Source organism: Euleptes europaea, chromosome 9 (assembly GCF_029931775.1).
Source record: "Euleptes europaea isolate rEulEur1 chromosome 9, rEulEur1.hap1, whole genome shotgun sequence".
NCBI classification, from domain to species: Eukaryota; Metazoa; Chordata; class Lepidosauria; order Squamata; family Sphaerodactylidae; genus Euleptes; species Euleptes europaea.
In genome coordinates, this window is record NC_079320.1 from 45,837,075 (window position 1) to 45,853,305 (window position 16,231).

The following is a 16,231-nucleotide window of genomic DNA, read 5'->3' on the forward strand; positions in this document are numbered from 1 at the left end:
CGGTAAAATGAGTACCCAGCTTGCTGGGGATAAAGGGAAGATGACTGGGGAAGGCATTGCCTAGTAAACGTCGGGATATGACATCACCCCATGGGTCAGGGATTATCCGGTGCTTGCACAGGGGACCTTTACCTTTTTTAATGGTTCCGTCCCTGTGTTGTGGGAGCACTACTGTACTTTCATCAGGTGTCATAAGGCAAGGCCTGGTGAAACCCCAATCAAGGACCAGTTGGATTCGTGTAACTGAGTTGTTTACCACTGGTCTGATTAGAGCTGGTGTTTGAGAGATCTGTAGACTCTGATTCTGAACTGTCACTTTGTGGAACAAGGAACAAAAATTGAAATTTTGATTCAGCAGTTATCTTGGAAATTACTTAAAGGCAGCCTTTAATTTTTATGCTAGGAAATACTGAACAATGACTAAATGTAGGGGTTTTTTTTTAAACAATCTAATTAGATCTGAGGAGTACTATAACATTGGGGTAGTTCTACACAAATGTAATATAAATGGCCTTAAAATGCTAACATAGTGGGTTTGATGTGCTAGATTTAAGTAGACAAGGAAATAACATGGTTAATATTGCCATTCTTTGGGAAATGATTCTCCTTTTTAAAATCTGTGTCCCAAATTAATATGAAACTGGCTGGAAAATAAACAGGGCTTTTCTAACATGAGAAAACTGTATTGTCTCTTCATTTTTTTAGGGAATAACCAGCAAGTGCCTCTCAGGAATGAAACAGAAAACTGTGAGACTTTGAAAAAGCACGTTAATGCAAAGCCTTCCACAGAGAAGATGATAAATAAAGGGCTTAAAGATGAATCATCATACTGTGGAAAACAGGACATTTCTTCTGCTGAGGTCTTCAACTATAGACTTCTTAAAATATTTTCAAAAATACCTTTTTGACTCCAACTTTAAGTGAAATGGCATGAAGATACGTTTTTTTCTAAAATACACAGTGGAACTCATGCAGCATTGGAGAAGTATACATGGGTAAAATATTGTCGAAGGCTTTCACAGTCAGAGTTCATTGGTTCTTGTAGGTTATCCGGGCTGTGTAACCGTGGTCTTGGTATTTTCATTAGCACATTATCTTGATACTTGCAGGACAATGATTAGCACATTACCTTTGATACTTTTTGCAGGACAATGATTCAGCTCAACCCAACCCCTTTCTGACTATATATTACTCTTCCTACACACTTGACACTGAGAGACACTGTCCTTCAGTGTTACTCCTCTGAAGATGCCTGCCACAGCTGCTGGCGAAACGTCAGGAAAGAAAATACCAAGACCACGGTTACACAGCCCGGATAACCTACAAGAACCAATATACATGGGTAGTTCAGAGTATAATAGTTTGAGAGACTTTCTATTCAGTTAGAGCGAATGCATATCCACAATAGTTCATGAGTGACTATAGCAACATCAGTGGTTCAGCCTATTAGTCTGATTGTCAGGCTAAATAACACAGTGAGTGATCTTCAAGAGGAAATAGTGACTATGTCGTGACAAATTATTTTAGCATAAGTTGCCTTTGTAAAGTCACAGCAACCTTCAATCATCGAGTAAAAGACAAGACGCTGGCTTGACCCAGCGATCCTGAGCAGAGCTCTTCTGGCTTTCCTCTTTGCCCCTGCTCTGGGCTTTGCACCTCCGAAAAAGTCACTCCTGGAGATCAGTGGGCTCTTGGGAACAGTATGTAATATAGCACAGGTTGCAGGGAGATTCGTAAGAACCAGCATCCCTTATGCAAGTGGATGTGAGCTGCCTCTTGTGGCTCTTGTATTCAAACCAATAATTTTGGGTAGAATTTTTAGGACTGCACTACATAACTAGAGGCAATGTGCTGCATTACAGCCTAGTATTAGGTTGGTTAAAACCCACTGACTTCAGTGGGATTTAAGGAGCCTAAGTGCAGAATTGCAGCCCCCCTCCAATGTTCTTATTGAAGGAGAGCCAGCGTGGTGTAGAGGTTAAGAGCAGTAGTTTGGAGTGGTGAACCGGGTTTGATCCCCCACTCCTCCACTTGTGGCGGACGCTAATCTGGTGAACTGGATTTGTTTCCCTACTCCTACACATGAAGCCAGCTGGGTGACCTTGGGCTAGTCACAGTTCTCTCAGCCCCACCTACCTCGCAGGGTGTCTGTTGTGGGGAGGGGAAGGGAAGGTGTTTGTAAGCTGGTTTGATTCTTTCATGAGTGGTAGAGAAAGTTGGCATATAAAAACCAACTCTTGTAGTTCAGATGTACATTTCCTACTTTTTTTTCATAGTTCTGGGAACAGCTGGCTTTTCTTTAGGTTATGTATGTACATAATCTGAAGCTTAAATAACTTTGAAGGCAGTGTTGTTCCTTATTTTTCATCGATAGCAATTCAGGTGAACAGGATGGTGAGCAAAAAAAATAAAAAGTGAAGAAAGAGAGGATTTATAGGTGCTGAGTTTGTAACCAAACTGGTCATAAATCTGACCGATGGTTCTGGTTTTAATCCAGCCAGAATTGTATAGACCATTGTTCCCTGGTTCTTAGCCTCTTTATGCCTCTGTGGTGTGTTGTTGAAGAAATTATCCAGGGGCATGGAGGAGGCAGAGGAAGGTGCACTCTAACAGATTTCAGAGTCAGAAAGCTGTGTGTCTAAACTTTTAGCATTCATATTAGTTAACGAATATTTGTGCATGGTAATGATTTGTGACATTGTATTACTCAAACATTGACTCAGTCTTATGATCTCGAGCACTTGAGTTTTCTCACTAGGTGCTGTTCTTGCCTTTCAGCCAGAAGATGCTCATCGGAAAAATGGGTCTCAGGAGAAAAGAGAAGGAAATTTACCAATTACAAATTGGAACAGAAATAGAACCAATAGGAAAAACAAGAAGAAACATGTTAATATAACTGTGCGGTATGTTTTGCTAGCTTCCCCGTGTTCTCTTTGGGTAACATTTTTATCTAGCTCCTGGAGAAAGTGGCTTAACGTGGCATTATAGCCTCTCAGCAAGTCTGAGGCTAGGTTTTGGGGCCTTTGTCTTCTAATAGAATACATAGTTTCCATTGTGTGGGTATAAAGCAGTGGTTCCCAAACTTTTCAGGCCACCACCCCCTTGGTTCCTCAAACTCAACTCCAGCGCCCCCTACTCTATCCAACAGCACAGTTGAAGGGTCCCACCTAGTGCCCCCCTGCTGCCCCTTTGCCTCTTAGTGCCCCCCTAGGTAGTCCCACCGCCCCCCAGTGGGTGGTACTACCCTCCTTGGGAACAACTGGTGTAAAAAGTATCATCAAGTTGCAGCCGACTCATGGGGTTCTTAGGACAAGAGACTAAGAGAGGTGGTTTGCCTGTGCCTCTGCATAGCAACCCTGCTATTCCTTGGTGATCTCCCTTACAAATACTAACCAGGGCTGACCCTGCTTAGCTTCCAAGATCTGATGAGATCGGGCTATACCATGCTGCCTTCCCTCCCAGTTTTCATTGTTGCTAACTAATAAACATAACAGTTGGAAAGGAAAATAGATTTCTCTTTTTGTTGTTGTTTGGGATCGCTGCAGGGTTCCTGAACAGGCTGAGCTGAAACATGTGTGCAGTGAATTTGAAAGACCTGAACTTCGAACTAACATTAATATAAGAAACTGGTGCGCTCAAAGCAATGGCGAGACTTGTAAAGCAGATGAGAAAGTTATTCTGTCTACACAAAGAGAAGCTGGTATGTCATTAAAAGTGATCTAAAGCAAGTAGTGCATAACTCTTTTAAGTCTTTATTTTGAATCTTTTGGCTGTTAACTGTCTTCAAGTCAAAGCACTTAGAAGTCCACTAACACAACAGGTTCTACAGTGTGACTCTGCTGCAGTCTGAGTCTGTCACCTTTGGGTATGAATAATCATGGCTAACAAGGAGAGACTTGGGAGGGCGAGACCGAGCAATTAACATATCTTACAATGTCAGTACATCTGTGTGAAAGCGCTTTATAGCACAAGAAGCACAGAGGCAGGCAAAATTTAGGAATGCTTTTTACGTAAGATGCCATATCCCAACCACCTTTCTGCTATGAATGTGTGCCTCCAAATTCTACTTGACAAAATACAACCCCCAAAATACAGTATCTTTGCCTGTTAGCAAGAGAAATAGGAAGAGAGGCACAAGACGGTGTTTTGTTCTCTGTTTCTCACGTCCACCAGAAGGCTTCTATCAGTGGCCCAAGAAGAAATGCATGGATCGGTTTTGCTCGGATTCAAGCTCTGATTGTGGAAGCTCTTCTGGGAGCGTGCGTGCCAGTCGAGGCAGCTGGGGCAGCTGGAGCAGCACCAGTAGCTCTGATGGAGACAAGAAACCCGTGATTCCTGGCAGACACTTCCTTCCTTCTCGTAAGTACCAAATATGTCACCAGTCCTCTGTGATGCATTTCGGGTATTTTCAAAAAGCACCACAGTCCGCCCAGTATGGGTACTTTTCTTGAGTGCTCTGTTTTAGAAGCTGCAATTCCAAAAATTAACTATAAGCTATCTATAAAACCTTTTGCAAAAAAGGTTTTTTTTGCAAAAAAAAACAAAAAAACTTTTGTTGTTGTTGTTTTATTTAAGTCTTAATTGGTGATCAGAAATGCTCTTACTGAATCCTTCATCTCTTTTCAATCTCCTGTGATATTATTGCATGTGATAGTAGTTGTAGATAATCTGGCAGGGTCTGAAAAAGTGAGCTGTGACTCATGAAAGCTCATACCCTGCCAGAAATGTTGTTAGTCTTTAAGGTGCTACTGGACTCTTGCTCTTTTCTACTGCTGCAGACAGACTAACATGGCTACCCATCGTGATCTGTAGAAAAGTGTTGTTAACCAATATACAAATTCCTATAACATTTTTAAGGGGTGAATAGTATTACTTTAAAAAGGAAAACATTTACATTGTTAAATTTTAAATGTGTCCTGCCACAGAGAAGTAGAAATATTTTGAGGTTAAGCGAGTCTATCATTCCCCTTAGGAATATTTTCCAAACTTCTGGCTTGCTTCACATTTACTGGGATTGTTCATTTAGTGTATTTTAAAATCCCGATCTTATGAACTGCCTTTAATTTATGCTGTGAAAAAAACCTAAAGCTGCATCTTAATGCTGACAAATCAGGACAGTGCCCCCTATCGAAGAGCGTACAAGGTGGTGCGGCTATTGCTGACTTTGGGAACTGATGGATGGCTCTTTCGACTGTTCATGGGACTGTCAGGGCCTTTCTTCCATCTTGCTGTAAACTACTGAAATCTCTAGAAGCAAGTGAAAAACATTTTTTTCACAGCCCCTGCCCTGATGTATGTTTTTCTTGATAAATCCATGAAGTCATAGCACGTAGCCCCTGATTCAGGTTATTGTCATCAAAATGCTTGATTTCACAATAATATTTTTTATGTGTGTAGGGGAAAATATTTCCTGCAGTGATTTTCCAACTGAAACACCCATCACATTAAACCTCTCTCACAACATCTGCAACACCAGGTAAAGTCTTTTCAACTTTCTGGAAAGCAATAAAACACTGTCAGCTTCAGATCAAGTTGGCAAATGAAACAAAAGTAAAACAAGTCTTGAAAATAACTTTGGAATGTTGAGTAGTGCTTCATTTGGTAGTTTGTTTGTTTTTGTAGAAGAAAACTATTGCCAGTAAATACAGAGAAAACCCCTAATTAAGGAAGGCACTTTCTTCCACCCACGGGTTTGCACTAACGAGATGGAATGTGTTGGGGAAATTCCTTCCTCTGGTTCTTTGGCCTTGAAGGCTCTAGGCTCAGCGACTTCACCAGCACCTGAGCTGACTCCTTTCTTTCCTTATCTTGCTCTCTGACACTGCAGTCAGCATGACCTTGAGTTCTCAGCGAGAGAAGCTGGTATGATTTATATAGGCCTTAAGCCTGGCCCAGTGTTACTGAAAAGGCAAGAGGCTCGTGGGTAAGCCAGTCTTGACAGTAGCCTTGAGTTGCAAATTTTAAAAATAATGTGTTTTAATTTGCCTTTAGCAGAGATGTGAATAGTGTTCCCCAGTTTCCAGAGAATCTGTGCCCCAACTTCACTGACATAACTGCAGAACCAGACAAGAATAAAGGTCTGTTAATTAAAATAATCTGATATTGCTCTTTGACTAATATACATATGCACTGTACCATGATACTAGTCAGTTACTTTTATTTCATGTACTTTTATTTCCAGCTCTTCCTCCCAGTGTTTGCTAAAAAAAAAGGACCTTGTCATTTAAAAAAAAATCAAATTAGTGTTGGAAATTCCAATATGGTTGGAATATGGTTTCAGTAGATTTATCCAGGTTACATAAATAAATACGTGTATTTTATGGGACTAGTTTCATAGCATGTGATTCAGAGGAAAGTGTTACATTGGTTTCTATTTACAGCCTGATTTTCCCTCCAGGATGTCAATGTGTACATCTTTCATTTCTTGTCTGAAAGCATGTTTGACTTTTTGCAATTTTGTTCAGAGATGTTGCATCAAAATAACAAAGATCTCTTATTTGGAAGTATTTTTACAGCAAAGAATCAAGCTATACATTAACACCGGGGATCTGTGCTCAGATCTCCTAACATGTATCTTAGCTGCAAAAAGCAGTTGGTGGAGAGGAAGGTGATACATATCAGAGTCACTGTATGGGGAAGGTCGAGCTTTAAATCCACCCCCAGCACCATCTTCCCAGTCAAAAATGGCTTCCCAGTGTGCTTTAAAACACAGCAACTATATTTTGCTTTCCTCTCCCCCTCACTGGGCTTAAAGGAGCCTGTAGGGCTATTTTTGATTAGGACGATGGAGCAAGGGTGAGTGGTTTCCTCCCCTCTACTTCCTCGCCACAAGATCCCTGGTGCATATTCTGACCCATGACTGCTTTTGCAGCTAAATTATGTTTCCAAAGATCTGATCTCTGATTCTTAATGTAATGTATAGTTTGGATGTAATACACGATATAGAAAACTGGAAGGCGCAACGTTGGATTTGAATATATTGTTCCAGCCTTTTCTTTAATCCATATGCAACCTTTAAATTTATGGTGTTCCATCCTATACAATCACATCTGAAGCCAGGTTCTTTTGGGGTAGGAAGGTGGGGCAGTTTCATTCTCTTCTCCTTCCCCTGTATCTACCAGAGGGTCAAAAGGAAGTGGCACAGGCTGTGGCGTGGGTGGAGCTGCAACCAGAAAGGACAATCAGCAGAAATCACTGCCCCAAACCTTGCTTGAATCAGGCAAGAAGTGGATGCAATTTCTGCCAGTTCTCCCTTCCAGACAGTATCCTGAATCTTCAGGAAATGCAGAGTGAGAAGGAGCAAAAATCTGTCCCAGAAACTTACTGCTTTGTAGTTTCATCCCAGTATGTTTATATCTATTAAATACCCAAAAAAATATTTAGATGAACATTGATTTTAACAAAAAATAGCATTAGCATCCGGTATTGCGGGAAAAGCCTAAAATTTGCTTCTAGTGATTTATTGTACCCATTGTACTTTAAAAAAAAAAAAACCTTCCTGATATCTGATGGCATTTTTATTGTAGAGCTGAATTTCACTGTAGTAATGCTGAAAGTGATATTTCATAGAGTGTGCTCTCGACTTGCATCTTCAGGGCTCTATCCAGCAGGAGATCTTTGGCCTCCTCAGCCCATCTGCCTAGCAAACAGTGTGAACTACAGCCTTGAGAACAACATACCGTGCATGATCCAAGAGAACTCTTCCGTACACAATGGGCAGGTTTTCTTTTTTTCCTTGCATTCTAAAGCTCTGCTGCCATTTTGCAAATTGTTTATAGCTTTATTAGTGTTTAAGGAACATTAAGTTTTGCTTTGTCTTGTAATAGCTTCATTGATTGGACTGCATCCTGCGATGGCCAGTTTACCAATGTGTACTGCCCAGTAGAAGTGAATGAGTACAGTGCTTTCCCAGAAGGTAAGCCTCCTTCCAAGCTGTGGATAGTTGGATATGAAACAAGTATAGGAACATGGAGATGGTCCGGGCTGTTGACACAATTGCCCTGAACTGCCCTCTCCCCCTGGACAGAGTCACGCAGTCTCCCTGGTTTACTGACTGTGATGAAAAGGGAGGGATGACAGCTAGAGCACTGCTAGCGGAAAACTTGAAGCGAGACTGATCAAACATGGCATAGAGCCCATATTAGAGCCCATTTCATGGCAGTGATAATGGCAAAAAGGCAATAATTCTCCACCACCATTGAATCTGCACATAACTGTCCAGAGAGCTTTTGCCCAGCTTTGGCTGGCGTGTCAGCTGAGTCTGTTCCTGGGTCAGTCAGATCTAGCCACAACGATCCATGCCTTAGTTTCATCTAGAGTGGACTATTGCAATGCACTCTTCTTGGGGCTACCCTTGAAGAGAGTTTGGAAGCTGCCACTAGTGCAGAATGCTGTGGCTAGACTGCTGGTTGGGGCCAGCTACCGGGAGCATGTGACACTGATATTACAGCAATTACACTGGCTATCGATCCGCTATGGAGCCGAATAAAGGTGTTGGTTTAGGGACCAGAATACCTGAAGGACTGTCTTCTCCCATATGTTCCTGCCCAGGAATTAAGATCACAGGGAGAGGCTCTCCTGACTGTCCCATCAGTCAAAGAAGCTTGTTTGGTGGTGACACAAGAGAGTGCCTTTTCAGTGGCAGCCCCACAATCATGGAACAACCTCCCCAGGGCTGTGTGCCTGCCCGCCCCCGCCCCCACACTTTTAATCTTTAGGAGGCAGCTAAAGACAGCTTTATTTAGTCAAAGCAATCCTAAATTGTGGTTTTAAATTGTGGTTTTATGTTTTCAACATCTTTTATTAATATTGTAAGCTGCCTTGAGCTTGGCTAATATTTTAAATAAACAAGTAAACATACTTGTATTACAGCCTGCTTCTATCCATTGGTGTTCTCTTTGGTATTTAGTGCTTTGCTAAACAACTTTTTATCAAAGAGCAGTTTCTCTGCCTTATCCCAGCACTTATTGATTCTTTGAAAAATATATATAAAGTATTTTATTAAGGGTTTTTTTGGGATACAAAAATAAAAAGGGGAATGGGAAGGGAAAAGGGGAAAGCATTTAGTTTTCTGTGTCCAAACGTTTCCAATACACTATTGACATGTCCCATAAATTAGTTTTGTTTACAATACACTCTTTGGTTTCTCTTTTTCAGTAAAAAATACTGTGAATCTCTTTTTATAAGCCTATCATAAACACGTGCTATAACATTTTATGCCAATTTTCCCCCTGATAATAATACAGTTATCTCTATTAAAAACAAAACCTAACTATGTCAGCATCAGATTATATAGAGCACTAACTGATTCTTCGCTATCTGCCTACTTACCCACCTACCATCTGCCCACTTACTTTCATGCCCATAGTGTTGAAGTCCACCTGCCCCAGTAGGCCTGCTTACAGTCTTACTAGCCCTGTGTCCTCCCCACCTCCAGACAAGTCTAAATTAAAGCAAAATATAGGAACCAAACTGAAGACTATACTGATAACAGAAATCAGATCAACGCTACGCCATCAAATGTCCAGTTTATTAATAAAAATTTCAGTTTTTTGTGGTCATTAAATCGTCTCATTAGGTAATGGCTAGATGGTTCTCTGACTGCAATGTCTGAAACTGAGAATTCGGATTCATTCATTAATGTTTCATATTTAGTCATGAGTTGAGCAGTGTGGTGGATGTTCCCAACAACATTACAGCTCCCATGCAGGATACTGGCATTAAGATGTACTACACAATCTAGCTTGTACTACACAATCTAGCTTGCTTGCTTGCGTTAATGGATTTGGGCAGAGCAATCCACAAGGGGGGGAGCGAAAGGGGTTAGGGGATGGCGTGACTGGCACTAATGCCAGCACAGGCACTAAACTGGCAGTAACGCCGGCACAGGGCCACTTACATCGGCTCCACTTACATCAGCATGGCAGCCTGAGGCTCAGCCTCGCCGGGAGCATTGACCCGGTACAAAGACTTGCGCAGGGGCCGAATGGGGTGCTTCCGGGGGAGGAGGTGACTAGTCAGTTCCCTAAGCCCTCTCACCTTGGGAATACCCCCCTTTGCCAGCGGCAACTTGTGCCTGCAAAGTCGGTGACACAGCACCATGTATTTTGTTTTATCTGGCCAAGGGCCATAAATAAACAATCGATCTATCTACCAGCACTATGAAACCCTATGGAGTGGGTTCACAGGTTTTTTTAAAAACCACCCTTTTTGACTTGCTGTGCCTGGCAGCAAGTCACTCCGTAGGCGGCATGGCTGCACTGTCCCCGGATGCTCCCCAACCAACTCCTCACTCAGGATTGCACTGTTATGGTTGCAATGCTGGGAGGTGATTTATAAAATACACTAAGCCCTAGCTCTTTTTACTGTAAAAATGCTAAAGAAATGTGTATTCTTAATTAATTTTTCTTGAGAAGTAGGTAAGAATTCTAGTTGTCCAGGAGCCTTGATCATTGGCCTTTAGTGTATGTCTTCCTTTCTTCTAAACTCTAGAAAATATGAACTACCATAATGGCTTCCCGTGCACTGCAGAAATTCAGAATACAACCTTCATTGATCACAACTGTCAGTCTACTTGGAGCACCCCACCTAACCTCCCTCCACCCTGGGAACCAGCCAATTATGTCAACTCAACAGTGAGTATCACAAGTATTACCTTAAACTGACCTGTTACATCAACCATTTATCAATCCTTTCTCTTGTGGCTCATTTTCAGAGGGTTCTTTATAGCCACACACTTCAAAATTTAAGTCAGTTCCATTTCTCTTCTAGTCCAGTCAGATTCGTAGATTGATGTTTTAGATTAGCTGAGTATCAGTTATCTAATTCACTTGTCATTTAAGTGGATTCATAGAATCATAGAGTTGGAAGGGACCACCAGGGCCATCAAGTCCAACCCCCTGCACAATGCAGGACATTCACAACTACCTCCCCCCCCACACCCCCAGTGACCAGAAGATGGCCAAGATGCCCTCCCTCTCATCATCTGCCTAAGGTCACAGAATCAGCATTGCTGACAGATGGCCATCTAACCTCTTCTTAAAAACCTCCAGGGAAGGAGAGCTTACCACCTCCCGAGGAAGCCTGTTCCACTGAGGAACCGCTCTAACCGTTAGAAAATTCTTCCTAATGTCTAGACGGAAACTCTTTTGATTTAATTTCAACCCGTTGGTTCTGGTCCGACCTTCTTGGGCAACAGAAAACAACTCGGCACCCTCCTCTATATGACAGCCCTTCAAGTACTTGAACATGGTTATCATATCCCCTCTCAGTCTTCTCTTCAGGCTAAACATACCCAGCTCCTTCAACCTTTCTTCATAGGACTTGGTCTTTAGACCCCTCACCATCTTTGTTGCCCTTTTCTGGTCACTTTCCAGCTTGTCTACATCTTTCTTAAATTGTGGTGCCCAAAACTGAACACAGTACTCTAGTTGAGGTCTAACCAGAGCGGAGTAAAGCCATACCATCACTTCGCGTTATCTGGACATTATACTTCTGTTGATGCAGCCCAAGACCGCATTTGCCTTTTTAGTTACCGCATCATACTGCTGACTCATGTTCAGTGTTTGGTCTACTAAGACCCCAAGATCCTTTTCACACACACTACTGCTTAAACAAGTCTCCCCCATCCTATAAGTATGCATTTGATTTTTCCTGCCTAAATGCAGAACTTTACATTTGTCTTTGCTGAAGTGCATTTTATTAGTTCTAGCCCATTTCTCCAGCCTGTCAAGATCATCCTGCATCTTGGCTCTGTATTCTACAATATTTGCTACCCCTCCCAATTTAGTATCATCTGCAAATTTAATAAGCATCCCCTCTATTCCTTCATCCAAATCATTTATAAAGATGTTGAACAACACAGGGCCCAGCACAGATCCCTGAGGAACTCCACTAGTCACTTCTCTCCAAGTGGACGAGGAATCATTAACTAGCACTCTGTGGGTATGGTCTGTCAACCAGTTGCAGATCCACCTAACAATAATAGGAACCCACATTTTCCCAATTTGTCAACTAGAATACTATGTGGAACCTTATCAAAAGCCTTTCTGAAATCTAGATAAACTATGTCTACAGCATTCCCCTGATCCAGCAAGGTAGTAACTTTCTCAAAAAAGGAGACAAGATTAGTCTGGCATGACTTATTCTTGAGAAACCCGTGCTGGCTCTTAGTGATCAGATCCATCCTTTCTAAATGCTCAAGGACTGACTGTTTGATGATTTGTTTGAACACTTTTCCCGGTATAGAAGTCAAGCTGATGGGTCGGTAGTTACCTGGATCCTCCTTTTTCCCCTTCTTGAAGATGGGGACAACATTTGCCCGCCTCCAATCTTCTGGCACCTCACCTGTTTGCCAAGACTTTTCAAAAATAATGGACAGAGGTTCCGAAATTACATCTGCAAGTTCTTTGAGTACCCTTGGGTGCAATTCATCTGGCCCAGAAGATTTTGTTTCATTTAAATAAACCAGGTGTTTGTGCACTACCCCAATGCCAATTCTAGGCTGCAAATCCTTTCCCTCATCACATGTTCTGTTTATGCCATGTTGAGCACCACTTCCCTCACGAGAAAAGACTGAGGAAAAGTAGGAATTGAGGAGTTCTGCCCTCTCTTCATCTCCTGTTACAATTTCACTTTCCGGTCCACACAATGGGCTTATCTTGTCCTTGTTCTTACTCTGTACATACGAAAAGAACCCTTTTTTGTTGCATTTCTTGCTAGCCTAAGTTCATACTGAGCTTTAGCTTTCCTAACACTCTCCCTACAAGCACTAGTTATTTGTTTATATTCCTCTTTGGTTATAAGGCCCTCCTTCCGCTTCCTAAATAAGTCTTTTTTATTTCTCAACTCTTTCAAAAGCTGTTTATGGAGCCACCCTGGCCTCTTTAGGCTCCTCCCATTTTTCCTTCTAATAGGAATGGTTTGGGATTGCGCCTTCAGTATTTTATTTTTAAGAAACGCCCACCCTTCTTGAACTCCCTTCTCCTTAAGTATTTCTGACCATGGGATTCTACCTAGCATAAGTTTAAGTTTGTTAAAATTTGCTCTTTTAAAGTCCAACCTATATCTCTGACTACGTACAGGTTGTCCTTTCCCCAAGATTGTAAATTCCAAGAGTACGTGGTCACTACTACCCAGGGTGCCTACTACTTTAACCTCATGGACCAGTTCTTCCCTGTTGGTGAGAATCAAGTCTAAGATAGCAGCTCCCCTTGTTTCCCTGTCCACTTTCTGGAATAGGAAGTTGTCAGCAAGACAAGTCAGGAATTTATTGGATTTTGCATTTTTAGCAGCATTGGACTTCCAACAGATATCCGGGTAATTAAAATCTCCCATGACCACCATGTCCCGTCTCTTTGAGAACTTTGTGATCTGGTCTAGGAGTGTCCCATCCAAGTCCTCTGCCTGGTTTGGTGGTCGATAGCAGACCCCCACGAGAATGTCACGATTATTTCTTATTCCTTTTATGTTTACCCATAGAGTCTCGACTGCACTACCATGCTCAGATTCATGTACTTCTTCACAAGTGTACACATCTTTGACATACAGTGCTACTCCTCTCCCCTTCCTTATCAGTCTATCCCTTTTAAACAAGTTGTACCCCTCAATCTTAATATTCCAATCATGAGTGACATCCCACCAAGTTTCAGAAATGCCTATTAGGTCAAAATCCCCTTCCTGTATTAGGGCTTCGAGTTCTTCCTGCTTGTTTCCCATACTCCGCGCATTAGTGTACAAGCATCGGAATCCGTGGTTTATGTGCCCTGAGGTTTTCGTTTCTGTACTTACCTGTGAGTTTGTGTTTCCTTGCCTACATGCCACTCCCTGCAAATCTTATTGTTCTCGTCTCCAGGTATTATCAGCATACAAGGCTTGACATTGTTGTCTCACTCCTCCATAGGATTTAGTTTAAAGCCCTCTTGATCAGGTTTGCAAGTCTCTCACCAAACACATTGTTTCCTACCCTCGTGAGGTGTAAACCATCCCCCGACAGAAGAGCTTCTTCTCGAAAGCGTAAGCCATGGTCCAGAAATCCAAATCTTTCTTGACGACACCACCTACGCAGCCAGTCATTTATTTGTAGTATGGGATTTCAGTATGGGATTTCTCTGTGACCAAGTGGTAAAACATTGCTTGAAAGTGATTCTTTATTCCCCACAGACATAATGATGGAATTTGGACAGGGGGTTCTTCAGTAAAGCCAGTTTAAAATGTTAATATTAGCAATGAACAAAATGCTAGCTATTGCAAAAAAAAAAGTTTTTTAAAAAGGAGAACTGGGTGAAATAGTCTGTAGAGCAGAAGTGTATTTAGGAACTTGTCAGATGTTAATATGCAGTTTGCCTACATGGCCATCATAGTATGGAAAAAGAGTTTTGCTGTTTATTTTTATCTCCTCCCTTTTTGTCTTGGGAAAAATACTTTGTGTCACAACATTGAGGAAACCAGTGCAGACCATTCACTTTAATTCTATTTTTTTTTCTGAAGCTTGTGTTGGTTCTGAACTCAGAAACAGAGCCCAAAGGAATCTGTCCAAAGACAGTGGCTCATTTTGATAAAGGCAGAAGAGCAGAGCTTTGATAGACAAGAGGTGCAGTCTGTGACATTTCTATGCAAAACACCATGGTCACGGGGAGGATGAACCATCATTTTTGCTCCTTAGGGCCCTTTGTTTGGTCCGGTTAATTTGTATACAGTGTACCGGTTCGTGTGTAGGTACACAAGTGCTATGCAAGAAATGACTTTAAGAGCAATTTATGTTTTTATTTATTTAATCTGCAACATTTATAAGCCACCAAGGCGGCTGTTAACAGGCCATTTTGGTGCAGGTGCTTCCATTTAACAAATGCCTTTCTAAGGACCAAACCAGATGAGATGCTGAGAGCTCTGTGAATGGAGCTTTCAGCCTGTTCTCTTCAAAGATCAGGATGAGGAGGAAGACAATTCCAGTTGAAACCACAGTACAAGGGTGGGGTGGGGAAGGGAGCTTAAGTTTTCCTTGGTACAGTTTCCCCAATCTGAAAAGGTCCCACAGAGCTGCTGTTTTGTTCCATTGTGCAACCTTTGTGCCTGTGTCAGTAACTGTTTGCCTGCAACACCTGGGCAAATAGCAGCTATTTTGGGGGCATTTCAGGTCAGGGGAATGGTAAAGGAAGAAGGCGTTATAACCTCTTCTCTGACACCGTAGTCCTGGCAGGAATTGGGACCCCACACACCTGATTCAAGAAACACACACTGGCTCTTCAGCTCATAGAACTTGTGTGTCTTTTCTGCCGCTAACTTGCTTTCTACCCTTGGTTTTCTAGTTTCTCTTGCATTTTGAGTCCGTTGTTCCTAAATGCGTCCAGTTGCACTCCATGGCATTTGCTCTTGTCTTTCAGCCCTACCTCTCAAGCACCAGGAGTTTGTCACCCATGTCTGGACTGTTTGGCTCTATCTGGGCCCCTCAGAGTGATTTTTATGAAAGCTGCTGCCCAGTCAGTGCCACTACTCAGCATTCAACTCAGGTTGAAAACCAGGCGGTGATGTGTAAGCAGGAATACTACCCAAGGTTTAATCCATTCCGTGCCTACATGAACTTGGACATATGGACTTCAGCAGCCAACCGGAATGCAAACTTCCCTCTTTCGAGGGACTCGGGTTATTGTGGAAACATGTGAAACGGAATTGGGTTTTTAAAATGTGAAGTAAAAGATGCTTTCAGTTTTGATTATAGAATAAGCTGGTTGTTGAACTAGAATTCAATGTTGGTGGATATTTTGGCACTTTTGTATGGAAAATAAACTTTTTTTTACTGAAGCTTTTGGATTTCCTGCTTTCTTAAAAACCAAGACTTGCTTGATAATAACCTAATGTTGAAGGTTAAGACGATTTGGTTTTTATACCCCAGTTTTCTCTACCTTTAAGGAGTCTCAAACCAGCTTACAACCACCTTTCCTTCCCCTCCCCACAACAGACACCTTGTGATGTAGGTGGGGCTGAGAGAGTTCAAAAAGAACTGTGACTAGCCCAAGATCACCCCATCAGGCTACATGTGTAGGAGTGGGGAAACAAGTCACTCTTAACCACTATATCATGCTGGCGTAACAACCTTCATAATCCAAACAGGTACTGGTGGAACTACAGATTGCTTTCCCTAGTCGGAGAATGCCTCCTCTGAAATCAGCACCTGCTGGGTTTTGCTGGTTTCTGCAGATCTGATCATTTTGAAAGCTCCGTTAACATGCTACAG

General features: G+C 42.1%; 1 protein-coding gene across 1 annotated transcript in view; it reads left to right on the forward strand.

Annotated features, from left to right (window-relative positions):
* Positions 1-15,798, forward strand: part of TMEM131L (transmembrane 131 like) — a 103,154-nt gene extending 87,356 nt beyond the window's left edge. Inside the window, exons 26-35 of the mRNA XM_056855715.1 lie at positions 706-860; positions 2,779-2,903; positions 3,546-3,700; positions 4,174-4,359; positions 5,398-5,476; positions 5,995-6,077; positions 7,596-7,716; positions 7,827-7,915; positions 10,492-10,634; positions 15,381-15,798. Coding sequence (XP_056711693.1) covers positions 706-860; positions 2,779-2,903; positions 3,546-3,700; positions 4,174-4,359; positions 5,398-5,476; positions 5,995-6,077; positions 7,596-7,716; positions 7,827-7,915; positions 10,492-10,634; positions 15,381-15,659 — 1,415 coding nt within the window. The 3' untranslated portion in view covers positions 15,660-15,798. The remainder of the gene's footprint in view (positions 1-705; positions 861-2,778; positions 2,904-3,545; positions 3,701-4,173; positions 4,360-5,397; positions 5,477-5,994; positions 6,078-7,595; positions 7,717-7,826; positions 7,916-10,491; positions 10,635-15,380) is intronic.
* Positions 15,799-16,231: the final 433 nt, after the last annotated feature.